This window comes from Geotrypetes seraphini, chromosome 1 (genome assembly GCF_902459505.1).
Source record: "Geotrypetes seraphini chromosome 1, aGeoSer1.1, whole genome shotgun sequence".
Lineage (NCBI taxonomy): Eukaryota > Metazoa > Chordata > Amphibia > Gymnophiona > Dermophiidae > Geotrypetes > Geotrypetes seraphini.
The window spans coordinates 487,546,195-487,562,569 of NC_047084.1; the positions used below are offsets into that span (position 1 = coordinate 487,546,195).

General features: G+C 44.5%; 2 protein-coding genes across 4 annotated transcripts in view; one reads left to right on the top strand and one right to left on the bottom strand.

Annotated features, from left to right (window-relative positions):
- Window positions 1-807, bottom strand: part of SMC2 (structural maintenance of chromosomes 2) — a 166,584-nt gene extending 165,777 nt beyond the window's left edge. Inside the window, 1 exon segment of the mRNA XM_033926356.1 lies at window positions 499-807. Within this exon segment, the coding sequence (XP_033782247.1) occupies window positions 499-666 (168 nt within the window). The 5' untranslated portion in view covers window positions 667-807.
- Window positions 808-853: 46 nt separating this feature from the next.
- ANAPC13 (anaphase promoting complex subunit 13) lies at window positions 854-11,644 on the top strand. 3 transcript variants are annotated; one of them, XM_033926388.1, is made up of 3 exons: window positions 854-986; window positions 9,183-9,299; window positions 10,038-11,644. In XM_033926388.1, the coding sequence occupies exons 2-3, from the start codon at window positions 9,201-9,203 to the stop codon at window positions 10,161-10,163; spliced, it is 225 nt and encodes a 74-aa protein (XP_033782279.1). In that variant the 5' UTR covers window positions 854-986; window positions 9,183-9,200; the 3' UTR covers window positions 10,164-11,644. The 3 variants fall into 3 exon arrangements, with proteins under 3 accessions (XP_033782279.1, XP_033782259.1, XP_033782270.1); XM_033926368.1 differs by lacking the exon at window positions 854-986 and adding an exon at window positions 1,002-1,143; XM_033926379.1 differs by lacking the exon at window positions 854-986 and adding an exon at window positions 5,593-5,739.
- The last annotated feature ends 4,731 nt before the right edge of the window (window positions 11,645-16,375 follow it).

Sequence of the window (16,375 nt, forward strand, 5' to 3'; positions counted from 1 at the left end):
ATATGCATACATTAAAATACAAGATATGCATACAATATATAAATTAAAAAAAAAATAACAACTCAGAGAAGGGGAATGAAGGGATAAAGGTACAATATTAATAATTTTGAAAAGAGGGAGACAATAAAGGGAAAAAACATTAGGAGGGGTATCTTTTTTTTATTTTTGATAAAGAGTCTACTGCACTGTAACTATTCCAATCAGAGTGTAAAAGCATCTTTAAACAAGAAGGTTTTTAGATTATTTTTAAAACGGCTAATCTCTTTTTCGTCTCTTATATGTTGGGGTAGAGAATTCCAGACTTGGGGGGCTACTATTGAAAATATATCATGTCGTCTAGTGCCGATCACTTTTAAAGAAGGGACTGCCAGGATACCTTGGGTCGAAGAACGAAGGGGGCGAGAAGAGTTATATGGAATAAGTATCCTGTTAATAAATTGATGAGTTCCCCCCCCCCCCCACTCCCCCAAGCACTGAGCCGCGTACACAGCGGTATACCTGCGACAGGTTGGAGATACCCAGCAGGAAGCAGATAGAGTCCAGGATGTTAGACTTGCCACTACCATTCAAGCCAGTGATAGCATTGAAGAGCGGATCGAAGCCGTGAATCTCGGTGCGCTGCGCGTAGGACTTGAAGCCATCCAGGACAACAGACTTGATATACATTGCTTTCAACCGCTGAGCCTCCGCCCGAGAAAGGGCCACCGACGCGCGAGAAACAGGAAACGGACCTGCACGCCCAAAACTGCCAAACCGAAACCACCGCGCAGAACTATTCCGGCCACTGCTCTCCCCTTCTTCCCCCAAAACTTTAAATTTTGGCGCCCCCCGGCCGCTAAACCGTTTGCTGATGTGGGGTCCGGAACTGCCTGACTGCCTAAGCGACGGGCAACCTCAGCATTTTCGCGCGGTCGAAAAGGAACGGATCCGGAAACCTCCCCCTGAAGTCCGTTTTAGGAATTTTAGGGAACAGCTTAAACGGGGAGGTAAAGTTTTCTTGAGTTGTTGGAATCGGGCACTTTCGAAGACACTCTCGGACGCTGAGGGGGGTCCTAGCGGAAGGGGCGGGACTCATACAGTTCGGGGACCTGCGGGAGGCGTTTCGCTTTTCTCTGCTCGTGGTAGCTACAGCCTGGGTTTGAGGTAACAGTGAAACTCGTTTCCTACCCGATCACCAACAGGAATGCTCGTTATTGTCTGTTCGCTTAGGTTCTTAAAGCGGGAGTGTGAAGCAGCAAACAATTTGCACGACTCCAGGCTTGTGGTTTGATATTTCTGCGGTAGTGTCAAGTTCGCCTGCCTTTGCTTCCAAACCTTAGCAGGTTCATCCCCGATTTACCTGTCACACCATTTTGTATTTCCACACGTAATGCCCATCCGTTTGCTTTTCCCTCCCTGAAGGGCTGTATCTACAAGAGATTCCTTGATAGAACACTGTCATTCCAAGCTGGCAAATGGAATAAATGTCTAACCACCCTCATTTCCCAATTCACCCTCCTACTAATCCTTCAGGAAATCAATTAAAACCTACCTCTTTGATAAATTTCTCTGACCCCCTTCCTGCATCTCTGAAACACTTATTGTACTTCTGACATATTTCCAGCTATACCTAACCATTCTCGGCCCATTAATGTAATTGAAATATTTTACTATTGTAATTGACAATATATTTCTGTGACATCGCTGTCTTTGTACAGTCTCTTCCTCTGTAAACAGCTCTGAACTGCTTCTGGTATTGCGGTATACAAAAATAAAGTTATTATTATTTCGGTTCGCTCGTCTGCCTGCTATTCTCCCATTTTCCTTCGGTTAAGCCCAGGTAACTGGAATCGGGGAGAGTTGCACACACATAGGTGTCAGTTTTATTTGATCAGGGAGCTGTTGCCCTTTAAATGTTGTATAGTGTCGGTTTAAGGGTAGGGATGCTGACCAGACGTTTTTTAAATCTTTAAGAGGTGGAGATCGCGTGTTCTTAGATAAGAATTAATGTAGAACATCTCCGGAGACAAGCAGGGGATATGCAGGCAGGCACACTTGTTAGTAAAGTCCTCTAACAGTCTATGTGTCGGTGCTCTCCTTTAGCTATAGTAAGATTTTTGCTTACTGAACATGTGCAGGTGTCCTTCACCTGGAGCCCCTCCCCTCATCCTGTCAGTTTTGTTGTTTTTCTTTAACCGCTCCTGTATACTTAGTCATAGCTCTCCTCTCTATCTCCTCAGAGAAAAAAAAAGGAAAGAGAAAAAGAAAGCCAAAAGGCTTTCTAGCCATTAGGGTATTATTTCTTTCTATTCATTTAATTTAAAAAGAAGAGAGAGTGAAGAAAGCCTCTCACAGAAAAAAAATTCAACGTACAATATATACGGTTTTAAAAACCGCTTAAATACTGTGGGCTTTAAGACCACAAAAACATCTTTTTCCTTCGAGGCTAATGCCATGGACAGCGGCTCTCTCTCCCTTCACACCAGAACTGTAACGAAGGTGTTGAGGCTGCCAACTTCGCCACTTGCTTCCTCCCCCCAGGGCCCTGTCTTGGTGCCGCCGGCAGAGGAGAAAATAACGGCAGTTGTGGAAGGACGTAAAAAGGAGCCTATCCAGAGGGGTGATACTCCCTCTCCACCAGCAGCAACTTTAGCAGCACGTCCTTCACAGAAAGACACAGGGACGTCGCTGTTAACAGTGGATGTTTCTGGGAAGGCTCTCGGGGGCTCAGTTTTGGCCTTACACTCCTCTCCCAGCTCCATACTGAAAGTTTTGGCTGCAACTTTGAAAACCACATCAAAATTAGCAAAAACCCATGCTAAGACTAAACAGAGCATGGATTGGGGTCCCTGTTCCCCTATCTGTTCATCTCCAGCACAGGAAGATTCTCCTAAAGATTGGTCAGATCATGATGATGGCCTTGTATCAAACCTTGACCAGTCTTCTTTATCTCTTTTGTAGTCAGTCCCAACAGAGAAGTTTTCTTATCCTAAGTTCTTACAAAAGGTTTCTACTCTTCTGAATCTTCATCAGGCGGCTACTGTTCCCACAGGCAGTAAAAATTTTCAAGCTATCCTTCAGTCCTGTAAAACTCCTTCAAAGGAAATCATTTCATTACCAGTGCATCAGATATTACAAGACCTACAACTAGCTATCTGGCAAAAACCCCTATCAGTCTCCACAACTTCTAAGAAACTTGAATTAAAATAACAAGGTGAAAGAGGCACCTGTCATGACCTGCTTCAGCTCCCTCACCATTCCATGGTCTCGGAGTCGGCTATTAAGAAATCAAAAGCATCAAAATTTCCTGCTAATGCTCCCCCAGGAAAAGACTGTCGTTGCCTGGATTCCACTGGCCGCAAGATATATCAAGGCGCTATGCTTTCTTCTAGGTTTATGGCTCATCAGCTTCAAATCCTGCATTTTCAACATTCAGTCGCTTGACACTTCTCCTGGGGCCATTCCAAATCCTCATGTAGCTCTTCAGGAGTCTACTTACTACTTAATTAAAACCAACTATGATGCCTATGATATGATGACCAGAATTGCAGCAGTGGCTATAGCTGCCCGACGCACAGCATGGCTTAAAGCAGTGTTCTTCAACCTTTTGACACCTATGGACCGGTGGAAATAAAATAATTATTTTGTGGACTAGCACTGGTCCGCGAACTGGCAGTTGAAGAACACTGGGCTAAGTCGTGCCCATCTCCACCCAATCTCTGCCCCAGACCCCACCCCCATAATAGTACTAATTGTAACACCATTTTTCCATTCATTTTTCATATATGCACACACACACACACACACACAATATAATTGTATTAACAACACATAATGGTTAACCACAAAATTAAAATACACAAAGCACACTATGCTTTTCAGCATTCATTCCTACCAGAAAACAGATAACCCCATGCAAATGCAGGACCAAAAACTAAAAGTACTAATATTTACAAACAAACCCTAAGATGCAAGACTCTGCAAGCAGTACAATCCCAGAGGAAAAGAAACAAATGCATTTCTTCCTGAACAGACAGCAGATGTAAATCAATCACTAAACAAAAAAAATAAAAGCATTCCCCCTACCATTGTTGTCTCTCCCTCCATGCTGTGCCTTGCCTTCTGGCCTGCTCCACGGTGCGATCAACATGGCGTCTTCGGGCTGACTCCCTGAGTGCTGCATTGCACAAAGCTGTGGGCAGTGACTCTTCACGTGCGTCCTGCGCTTCATCTGGAAGCCTTCCCTCTGACATTGTGACGTCAGAGAGAAGGCTTCCGGTTAAGGCGCAGGATGCACGTAGGAGCCTTTTCCCACAGCTTTGTGCACTGCAGCACTCAGGGAGCTGGTCCAAAGACGCTGCATTGATCGCACCGTGGATCGGTGGCTGCAGAACACTGTCTTGGGCCTGATGGAGGTGCCGATCCTGTGGACCGGCAGAAAATTTCTGCGGACCGGTCCATGGACCGGCAATCACTTTGCTACCGTTCTTTCCACCTCCTTACTCTGCAGCAGAAGAGTCCCTTCATAACATTAGATTGCAAAAGAGCACTTCTTTTTTATTTCAAGGGAACTTCTCAATTCTACAGATCCAGCCAGCTATTCATTTCCTTACAATCCAGGTACCCGTGGCTAACCAGCAACTAAAAGAGTTTGGATTACACTCTGCATCCACTTTTGTTACAGAAGAGCTCATACAGCCTCCTAGTTCAGGGGTAGGCAATTCTGGTCCTCGAGAGCCAGAGCCAGGTCAGGTTTTCAGGATATCCACAATAAATATGCATGAGATAGATTTGCATCTCAAGGAGGCAGTGCATGCAGATCCATCTCATACATATTCATTGTGGCTATCCTGAAAACCTGACCTGGCTCTGGCTCTCAAGGACTGGAATTGCCTACCCCTGCCCTAGTTCAATTTGGACACATACACTACGAGCTACAGCTGCTTCAATTGCAAACTTGAAATCGATCCCAATTCAAGATATCTGTAGAGCAGCATCCTGGTCTTCAGTGCATACGTTTACAAAGCACTATTGTTTAGACCAGGGGTGTCAAAGTCCCTCCTCGAGGGCTGCAGTCCAGTTGGGTTTTCAGGATTTCCCCCAATGAATATGCATGAGATCTATTAGCATACATTGAAAGCAGTGCATGCAAATAGATCTCATGCTTGTATATCCCCTGCTTGTTTCCAAAGAAAGCAAAGTTGCTTACCTGTAACACAGGGATCTCAAAGTCCCTCCTTGGCCGCAATCCAGTCGGGTTTTTAGGATTTCCCCATAGATTTCATGCATATTCATTGGGGAAATCCTAAAAACCCGACTGGATTACGGCCCTCAAGGAGGGACTTTGAAACCCCTGCTGTAACAGGTGTTCTCCATAGACAGCAGGGTAGGGTTACCATATGGCTCCAAAAAAAGGACGGATTGAGACATCCGGGTTTTACTTCCATTGCTTTCAATGGAAGTAAAGCTGAATGTCTCAATCCGTCCTCCTTTTTCTAGAGCCATATGGTAACCCTACAGCAGGGGAATGCAGCCACACTTGCCCTCCCACTGTCCCCTCATCTCAACTTGTTATATTGCTAGAGACAAATGTGACAGGATGAGGGGAGGGGCTCCAGGTGTAAGGCATCCTGCACATGCTTAGTAAGCTAAAAGCTTACTTTAGCTAGGGGATAGCACCAACACACAGGCTCAGTTAGAGAACTTCACCAACAAGTGTGGCTGCATTCCCCTGCTGTCTACAGAGAACACCTATTATAGGTAAGCAACTTTGCTTTCTGGTTGTTTATATTACTCATAACAATCCCAAAATTATGTTTTGCAAAAAGTGACACTACTTTAAAAAAAAAAAAAAAGGCTTTACATTCTTCTATACTAGTGTTTCCCAACATACAGTATTTTGCACTCGTAGGAGGGGGAGGGGGGTTGCTTCATAAGAAGCTTTTGTCTTTCTCAGCTATGATCTTGGCATTTTCTGCATAAAGGGTTCTGCCTCAGGAGCTAAAAGCATCTCTAAAAAGGAAAGTTTTAAAATTTTGGATTTAAATTTGTCCAGGGAGGATTCTAGTCTAATACTATTTGTTCTGCCTTCTTCCTCTGGAATTCCCTTTCTGCTTTAATTCATGCTGAATCTTCTTACCCTAGATTTAGACTTGCCTTTAAGACTCATCTTTTCTCTCGGGCCTTTCAGGACGTGCAGGTATAGTGTTGCTTGATGGTGCTGCCTGATTCACCGATTTGAATTGATTTGTTTTCTAAAAAAAAGTCAGACTCGCTGATTCAGTGAGTCCTGAGTCTCCTAACATTCATCCAGGTCTCCTAAAGCAGCGGTGGCCAGTGGGCAAAGGCAGCATGGTGAACAGACTGCTCCTGGCCTTGCTCACTAGGGCCTTCCCTCTGCCGTGTCACTGATGGCATATCTGATGATGTGGCAGAGGAAAGCCCTGGCAGGGCAGGCTGCGAGCAGCCTGTTCACTGTGTTGTCTCTGCCAGCCAGCCACCGCTGCTGCTACTTTAGGAGGCCCGGGGGAGGAGGGCGTTCGGGAGGTCCTGCACAATGGAATAGGAGGGATGGAAAGCTGCTATACAAGGGAATAGGTATGGAAGGCTGCTGCACAGGGATGAGGAGAGGAAAAATTGTTGGACATGGAGTGGAGGAGAGGAAGGGAGAGATGCAACAGAGGTAGAAGGGGTTAGAGGGAGAAATCCTGCATATGGTAGAGGGGAGGGAGACATGCATGGAGAAGAAAGAGAGAAAAATGTTGGACATAGGGTGGAGGACAGGGAAATATGGTGCTTGGGGAGAGAGAAAGAAATGTTGCACATGATAATGGAAGGGAGAGATGTAGCATGGAGGGGAAGAGAGGTATGACCCAGGGTACAAGGCAGGGAGAGAGATGGTAGACAGTGGGAAAGAAACAGAAATGTTGGATATGGCAGTAGAAGGGAAGGGATGCTTCAACAAGAACTTTATTGCACTAAAACAAACAGCAGATTCAACATGGCCTGTGTTTCGTCACCTTAGTGCCTTCCTCAGGAGTCAAACTATTGATATATTCTGTTGTTTGGAGAATGACATTTCATATAATGGCACACAAAAAGAGCCCAAACACCACAATATCAATCCACAGTCACTTAATTAATGAAATGAGTAAAGAGTCTTATGTTCAAATGAATCAAGCTAACAGGAAGCATAACACTCAATATGAATGGATTGAGTGTTATGCTTTCTTTTAGCTTGATTCATTTGGACATAAAACTCTTGACTCATTTCATTATTTAAGTGACTGTGGATTGATATTGCAGTGTTGGGGTTTTTTGTGTACCTTTGTATGAAGTGTCATTCTCCAAACAGTTTGACTCCTGAGGAAGACACTAAGGTTTTGGAACATAGACCGTGTTGAGTCTGAGGTTTATTTTAGTGCAATAAAACTCTGTTGAAGCATCTCTTTCATCTCTACTTTATTCGTAGAGGTGTTTCTCTGGGTTATTTTTGTTTGCTTTGAGTGGAAGGGAAGATTTATGAATGGTGAGCACAGAGAAATAAGAAAACATCAAATGGGCAGGAGAGCCTGGTGAGCGAGTTAACTTAAACCACAGCCTGGGACCAACATGATTTGACTAATAAAATGACCAAACAACAAAAGGTAGAAAAAATAATTTTACATAGTAACATAGTAGATGATGGCAGATAAAGATCCGAATGGTCCATCCAGTCTGCCCAACTTGATTCAATTTAGATTTTTTTAATTTTTCCTTCTTAGCTATTTCTGGGCAAGAATCCAAAGCTCTACCCGGTGCTTGGGTTCTAACTGCCAAAATCTCCATCTAAACCGACTTCAGCCCATCTACACCCTCCCAGCCATTAAAGCCCTCCCCAGCCCATCCTCTCCTAAACGGCCATATACAGACAGACACAGACCGTGCAAGTCTGCCCAGTACTGGCCTTAGTTCAATATTTAATATTTTCTGATTCTAGATCCTCTGTGTTCATCCCACGCTTCTTTGAACTCTGTCAGCGTTTTCCTCTTCACCACCTCTCTTGGGAGTGCATTCTAGGCATCCACCACCCTCTCCGTAAAGTAGAATTTCCTAACATTGCTCTTGAATCTACCACCCCTCAACCTCAAATTATGTCCTCTGGTTTTTACCATTTTCCTTTCTCTGGAAAACATTTTGTTCTACATTAATACCCTTCAAGTATTTGAATGTCTGAATCATATCTCCCCTGTCCCTCCTTTACTCTAGGGCAGTGGTCTCAAACTCAAAGCCTTTGCAGGGTCACATTTTGGATTTGTAGGTACTTGGAGGGCCTCAGAAAAAAAAAATAGTTAATGTCTTATTAAAGAAATGACAATTTTGCATGAGGTAAAACTCTTTATAGTTTATAAAACTTTCCTTTTTGCTAAGTCTTAATAATAATATTGTCATTTTTAACTAAAGAGATGTATGATCAAGAAACTGTTTTATTTTACTTTTGTAAACATACTGAGGGCCTCAAAATAGTACCTGGCGTGCCATATGTGGTCCCCGGGCCACGAGTTTGAGACCACTGTTCTAGGGTATACATATTCAGGGCTTCTCTTTTGTGATTACAATGTCAGATTTCAAATGTGTATTCTGCCAGAACTAGTGTTAGACAATGAACATGAGTCTGGACATGATAAAGAGAGGAAAAGCCTTTTTTGTTTTGTTTACACCACAGCATTGATGTGGGGTTGGAGAGGGCAAAGGGCTTGTGGGTGGGTGAAGAGGCTACAAAATAAACCCACCAGGCAGTTTGAAAAAAAAACCATCCGATTGGGTGAGAAAAGTGAATCGAATTGAATTGAAAAATCAATTCAATAGGCTAAATCGAATTGAAAATTTTTTCCCTGAATCGGACAACAGGAGTGCTTGAATGAGCAGCAGCATTTACCCCCTCTTCTATTAAAATGCTTTTTAGCACAGAGAGCTGCACTGAATGGCCCGCGCTGCTCCTGACACTCATAGGAACTAGTGCAGTGCTAATGCAGTTTAACAGAAGAGGCCCTTAGTCTGCGATTTCATACTTTGCCTTTGCTTTGCTATTCTTTTCTATTTTTATTTGTAGTTCTTTTCCTTTTTAAAAATCAGTTTTTCTTTTAATTGTAAACTGCTTTGATTGTCTTTGAAAGGTGGTATATCAGGTATTCAATAAACAAGCAATTACATGTTTAATACAGTGTACCCTAGATGTGCTGATGGATAGCGAGGTACAGAGGGATGGAAGAATCCTGGATCTCATTGATGATGCCTGGAGAGAAGATAAATTGCCATATGAGGATGTAACAATACCATTGGTGAGCAATGATTTGTTAATACACAAGCTATAATATTCAGCCTAAGAAATTTGAAATTAAACAGATAAACCTCGTAGCTGTAGCATGAGAAATAACTTTCAGTGGTCCAATCGGATGTTAATGGAAGATCACAGTAATTGTGAAATTTGTTCATGCTACAGATATAATATTGCCAAAGCAAAAGACTTGTGGAGAGTTGATGTCCAAGATGAAGGCTTTATTGAAACAACTTAATAATCCACATAAAAAATGTCTAGGACCTAGGACCTGATACACTGGAAACATTTAGACCCAAAACGGTCCGTGTTTTGACACTATTGTCTTCCTCGGGTGTCCCTATAGGTCCTTTGAAAAGGCTTGTGGATTAAGTACTAAAAACAAAAGCAGACTTCTACGCTGATGAGATGTACTCGAAAGCGGGAGTACATCTTATCAGCGTAGAGGTCTGCTGTTTGTTTTTATTACTTAATCCACGAGCTTATTCATAGGACCTATAGGGACCCCTGAGAAAGATAATAGTGTCGAAACACGGACCGTATTGGGTCCAAATGTTTCCAGTGTATCAGGTCCTAGGTCCTAGACATTTATTATGTGGATTATTAAGTTGTTTCAATAAAGCCTTCATCTTGGACATCAACTCTCCACAAGTCTTTTGCTTTGGTTGGTTTTTCTTTTGTGAAGGAACTAGAGTCAACTCTCTTGTTTGACAGATGTAATGTTGTACTTTTGTGTTTCCAGAATGAACTTCCAGAACCAGAGCAAGACAATGGTGGAACAACAGAATCTGTGAAAGAGCAAGAGATGAAGTGGACAGACTTAGCTTTGCAGTACCTGCATGAGAACATTCCTACAACAGGAAACTAGATAAAGCACCTTACAGATCATTTGCAATGTCATCCTTTTCCCCTGAATCTTTGATTGTGAGAGAAAGAATGACATTTTAGACGTGTGATAGACTAACTGTAATATAAAGACCTGCAGAGTACACACTTAAAATCCAAGTTCTGTATGGTATAATGTACAAGAAGTTACTTAATTTTCCTGTGCTTGAACCATGACTATAAAACAGTGGGATAGTAACATTGTATCCCATTGAGATTATCCTACATAGGTTTATGTCTTTCCTATATTTCCTTAGATGAAGGTTAAGAGGTGGATTATAAATGTAATAAAATGGAGTAATGTGATGAAAATGGAGTAATGTGATGTGCTGAGCAGTGGCAGACGTCTTTTGCCTCTGCTTGTGGCTCCCTGACACTGTTTCTAATTTTAATTGTGTTCCAGGGGACTATCTTCCTTGCTTTTGCAAGACATTGTTTCTGTGTGGTTATATAGACAGATTTGTGTTTTAAACCTCTGAATGCAAAAATACAGAGAAAAGACCACGATCGAGGGAAGGGCCCTGAGGCCAAAATGGCAGATCCTTTACCTGACCACGTTTTACAGCTTTCGGCAGGTAATTTTGAAACACTAAAATCAGCAGTGGTGGCAGCACTCGATCCATGCCTAGCTCAATTGTCCAGTCAGCTCTTTAATTTGGAAACTCTACTTTTGGATACCACTCACAGAACCGGCAAGTTGGAGCAGTGGGTTTCAGGAGTCGCAGACACTTCCACGCTGACTTTGGAGCTGGAGGAGCTGTGGGGCCTTGTACAAAAGCAGGCAGATAAATTAGAAGAGCTGGAAAATAAATCGCGCAGGGACAACTTGCGATTCCTGGGGATACTGAAATTAGTTTCTGATTCAACTCTGCTTTCTGCATTTGAAACTTGGTTGTTGAAAGAGTTTCTATCCTCTAGTACGGTGGGGCCTGTTCGTTTAGAGTGGGCCCACCGCTTGCGACAGTGGAATAGGGACTCCACCAAGCCGCGTGTGATCGTGGCTAAGTTGCACAACTCTGTCCTTAAGGTGATTTTGTGCCTTTATCGGGCTTAGAGGGACTCTTTATGGTATGATGATTGCCCAGTATATACTTTCCAGGACTTTTCGGCAGCTTTAACCAAACAACATAGAAAATTTACCCTGCTCTGTGCCAAGCTTCAGGAAAAGCGCTATCAATTTATGCTTACTTATCCAACAGTATTGAGGATCCATCACAAGGGGCACTAGGATTTTGTGAACACTCTGGACTCTGCTGATTATTTTACCTGATCTAATTTTGTTACAGTCGGTATTGGATTGTCCGCTATTATGCATCTTGTTCTCTGGACTGTTTATGAATTGCACTCATTTTTCTATTGTTAAAGCTGAGTCTTGTTTTGTTCTTCAGTACTTGCTCTACTTGTTTGGTTTTGGCTCAATATAAATCATTTGAACATAAATGTAATAAAATTAAATTAAATATCTCCTCTTATCCAGGTAATTTCTTAGTCCATCCTTCCCCCTTCTTGTTTCTTTATATCCTTGAATTATAAATATTCTAAACAATAAAAGGTTGAATTTGTAACAGTGTGAAGCTCTGTGCCTGCGGGCTAGGCAGCAGGTCTTAATAAAGATGGGTGTACTTTTTCTGTGCATTTGCTTTTTGCAAATATATACCCAGGCACATTTTTTTTAAGGATTCTGTTTCATAGGTGGAAAATTTGCACGTGGAAGTAACTGTATAAAATTACTCCTGTGGAAAGTCCAAAGAGGTATCTAGATGTCAATGCGCTTTTCTAAAATAGGATCCCAGAAGCAGCCCCAGTAATTCACAAGTTTACACTGCAACTACATGCCCAGGAATGCTAATATGCATGCATATGTATGATTTTATAAAAGCCCTTTTTTCACATGTAAAACATGATCTGCACACACAAAAATCTTTATAAAATTCCTCTCCTATAAGCTGTTTTATTGTAATGAAATTGGGAGGGAGTGTTCTTTTGTAAGTGGGATGCATCTCCTTCCCTTCTGTAATGAGTGAGCAATAAGTAGGACTAAATTTATGATTCTTTAAAAGTATTTTCTTAAGCGTCTCTCCAGACCGGCACAGCTCAATGATGGATAATAGCTCACCATGACCAGCAGGTGGAGACTGAGACAAACTTTTGGCTGTTCAGCCCCAAATACACTCAGTCTGCTCTCAGTCTCCAGAAGATGGAGGTGGTAAGCATGTACAGTCTTTTCTGTTTAAGTGTAGGGCTGTTGGAATTTGTGTCTCTGTTGCCAGACTGAGATTGGGGGGGGGGTCCTTTTCAGGAGTCCGTCTGACCTTGGGGGGAGGAGGGGTCACATTCGATGGGTGGAGTCCCTCCCCTCATTTCCTTCACCTCACCAAAATTTTTTCTGTAAAGGTACTGCAGCTGTAAGCATTTCCACTGATAAACCAGCAAGGCATATGGCTTAGAGCAGTGGTTCCCAACCCTATCCTGGAGGACCACCAGCCAGTCAGGTTTTTGAGATAGCCCTAATAAATATACATGGGGCAGATTTGCATGTCTGTTACCTCCATTATATGCAAATCTGTCTCATGCATATTTATTAGGGCTATCCTGAAAACTCGACTGGCTGGTGGTCCTCCAGGACAGGGTTGGGAACCACTGGCTTAGAGAGCCAGTGGGTGTGTTCTAGTAGTTATTAAAAAATAAAAAGAATCCTGAGGCGGTGCCGGTCTGAAGGGAAGCCTTCAATTGCATTTAATTTAATTTAATTGTTAACCAGAACTTTTTCTTTTAGCCAGGCCCGTATTGTGCAATGAGCAATTTTAAAGGGAAAAAGTGCTTATTGTGCTGTACTCCAGATGCGAGATCGATGCGGCTGGTCTGTGTTCGTGGTATGCTGGCTGCTGCGAAGGGGAAGCCTCGTCGGCTTCGGGTGCTGGCGAGCAGGGTTCCCCTTTGCAAGTGCATCGGCAGCAGGGAGGCCTGGGCTTACACAGGGATTTCCCCAACGGTCAGGGAAATAAGGTTTCCCTTACTGCTGATAATACTGGGGATTCCTTTTCCGCAGCTGCCGGCTTGCCTGCTTTAGTGGCTGGGGAGGTTCAGGCCTCTTTACCGCTACAGGCCTCAGTGGAGTTTTTCGGTGTGTTTTGCACTTGTTTTGGCAGGAAACTCCTTCATTTTGTTTGCAACCTCAGCCAGGGGAACTCCTGACTTCTCTCGATCTGCCAGAGACCTACCTGCATGTTCTGATTTGCACCTCACATCAGAGGTTCCTTCGCTTTCGCTCTTGGGATGGCACTATCAGTTTTGTGCTTTTCCTTTTGGTCTGGCCACGGCTCCTCAGATGCTCAACAAAATTATGGTGGTGGCCTTGCGCAAAGAGGGCATTCTGGTTCATCCCTATCTGGATGACTAATTGATTCGAGTAATGTGTTTTCAGGAGAGTTCCCAGGTTACAGCTTGGGTTGTGGACTTTCTGCGGTCACTGGGATGGGTGGTCAATCTGTCCAAGAGCCGGTTGACTGTCTTGATGCCTGGAGTACCTCGAGGTTCTTTTCGACACTGGCTTAGGGAAAGTCTGTCTTCCAGAGGCCGAGTGAACAAGTTGCAGTCGCAGATTCGCCTTCTGATGGCTTCCCGGTGTCCTTGGGTGCAGGATTTTCTCCAGGTCTTGGGGTTGATTATGGCTTCCCTGGACATGGTTTGGTGGGCTCTAGCTTACATGCAGCCACTTCAGTGTGCTCCTCTTCAGTGGTGGTTGCCTCGTTTGCACAATCTGGACTTTCCTGTTCCTCTTCGGGGGTTGGTTAATCGCAGTCTCCAGTGGTAGCTACAGTCTTCCAATCTGGTGCAGGATGTGAGTCTGGATCAGTCCGAGTAGACAGTGCTCAAGGATGCCAGTCTCCTCGGCTGGGAAACTCAGTGTCTTGGTCGCTCGGCTCAGGATAGTTGGTCTCCAGAGGAGGCGTCTTGGTCGATCAGTGTTCTGGAGACCAGAGCCGTCCAGTTGGCGTTGCTGATATTCTAGCCATTGCTGATGGACAAGTTGGTTCGGGTTCTCTCAGACAACGCCAAGGCGGTGACTTACGTCAATCATCAGGGAGGAAACAGGAGTCTGGTGGCACAGGAGACTGCTCTGCTTATGGCCTGGGCAGAGACTCATTTGGATATCTCGGCTTCCCACATAGAGGGAGTGGAGAATGTCCAGGCGGACTTCCTCAATCGTCACGTGCTAGATTCCAAAGAATGGTGTCTCAGTCTTGCAGCCTTCGAGTTGATAGTGCAGGCTTGGGGTCAGCTGATCATGGACGTGAGGGCCACGAATGTCAATGCTAAAGCGTCACGGTTCTTCAGTCACCGCAGGGATATTCAGGCCGAGGGTCTGGATGCTCTGGTGCAGCCTTGGTCATCAGGGGGCCTCTTGTACGTGTTTCCTCTGTGGCCGATGGTGGGCAGAGGAGTCCTTTGCATTGCTCGGCACCCCGGCTGCATGATCCTGGTGACTCTGAACTGGCCCAAGCGCTCATGGTACGCAAATCTGGTTTGTCATCTTGTGGCAGATCCTCTTCCACTGCCCCTCTTGCCCTACCTTCTGATTCAGGACCCCATTCCAATGTTCGATCTGGGCCCTTTTGTCTTACAGCTTGGCTCTTAAAATGGAATGCCTAGGTAAGAAAGGTTATTCAGATAAAGTGACCCGGAGAGTGGTGTCTCGGTCCCTCAGCCTTTGAGTTGATAGTGCAGGCTTGGGGGTCAGCTGGTCATGCACCCAAGACTTTCCACTTCTCGGCTTTTGGTTTTGACCTGGGATCTCAATCTGGTCCTGTCCGTGCACTCTCCCTTTGAGCCTCTGGGTTCTTGCTTGTTGAAGGACCTTACTCTTAAGGCGGTCTTCCTGGTGGCCATTACTTCTGTGAGATGTGTTTTCTGAGCTGCAGGCTTTCTCTTGTAGGCCTCCCTGGAGTTTTCTAAGGAGCTCGTAGTGTTGCGGCTTGTTCCTTCCTTTCTGTCGAAGGTGGTTTTTCCTTTTCATGTCAACCAGTCCGTGGTCCTCCTGGTCTTGGGTAGTTGGGAGGGCTCTTGAGAGCAGAGACAGTTGTGCAAGTTGAATGTCTGCTGTTCTTATGTTCTTATGGGTCCTTTGCTCTTATGTTCGATGGACCCAGGTGTTCTGGAACTCGGATCATCTTTTTGTCCTCTTAGCAGGTTCTCGTAAGAGGACGGTGCTTCCAATTCCACCATTGTGCGCTGGATCAAGGAGACTATTGCTTCAGCGTATCTGAGAATTAGAAGTCCTTGAGCATGCGCAGATGCATGCTCAAGGCAGGAAGCCGGAAGCTGGAAGATCTAGGCACACGAACTGTGCCTGCGCTAGACGGGAGGGGGGGGGGGGCGGTTCGGGCGTGGGGGGGTGCCGGTTGGAGCGAGGGGGCCTTTGCGAGCGGGGGGGAGCGATGCCGGTTATCGGGGGGTGGGAACGTATCAAAGCGAGTTTCCATTATTTTCTGTGGGGAAACTCGCTTTGATAAACGAGCATTTAGGATTACGAGCATGCTCCTGGAACGGATTATGCTCGTAATCCAAGGTACCACTGTATTTACATTGGTGTGATTATCAGGCCTTCACAGACAGAAGAAATGGACAGAGATTTTCTATTTGGAAAATCTGGTAACTCTAGACTTACTGCCTGTTAAAACCTGATGTAAATGCTGGCAATCAAGTTGGGTGCAGTTAGGCAGTGTTCTGTGCAACTTTTCAGAATGCCCCCAGCACATCCACGGCTATTCTCCCTTTTGAGATACATGCCATGGGAGTTGGACACTGTGCATTATAGAATACTGCCCAGCCAGATGCATGGGCAATTTTTAATGAGTGCCAATTAACATCAATTATTTATCACCTTTTCATGAATAGATTCACCCAAAGCAATTTCCAATACATTTGAATAGCATTCAGGCACTCAAGTACTTTTTTCCTATCTGTCCTGGCAGGCTCACAATCTAACTGTGGTAGCTGGGGCAATGGAGGGATTAGGCTCATGGTCACAGGAAACAGGCTGGGATTGAATTCACAACCTTAGGGTCAGTGATATAGCGAGGTAGCTTTTTGCCCAGGGCAGTGGTTCCTGGCATCGCTGCACTGTGTACTCCCAATCTACCCCACCATACTGTGTGCCCCATGCCCCCATGTACCTCTTGAAATGTTCAGCGG

Excerpts from the sequence above, each read along its gene's own strand:
- ANAPC13 (XM_033926388.1), top strand. The coding sequence starts at position 9,201 with ATGGATAGCGAGGTACAGAGGGATGGAAGAATCCTGGATCTCATTGAT. Across the intron at positions 9,300-10,037 it reads AGGATGTAACAATACCATTG|AATGAACTTCCAGAACCAGA; the intron begins GTGAGCAATGAT and ends TTGTGTTTCCAG.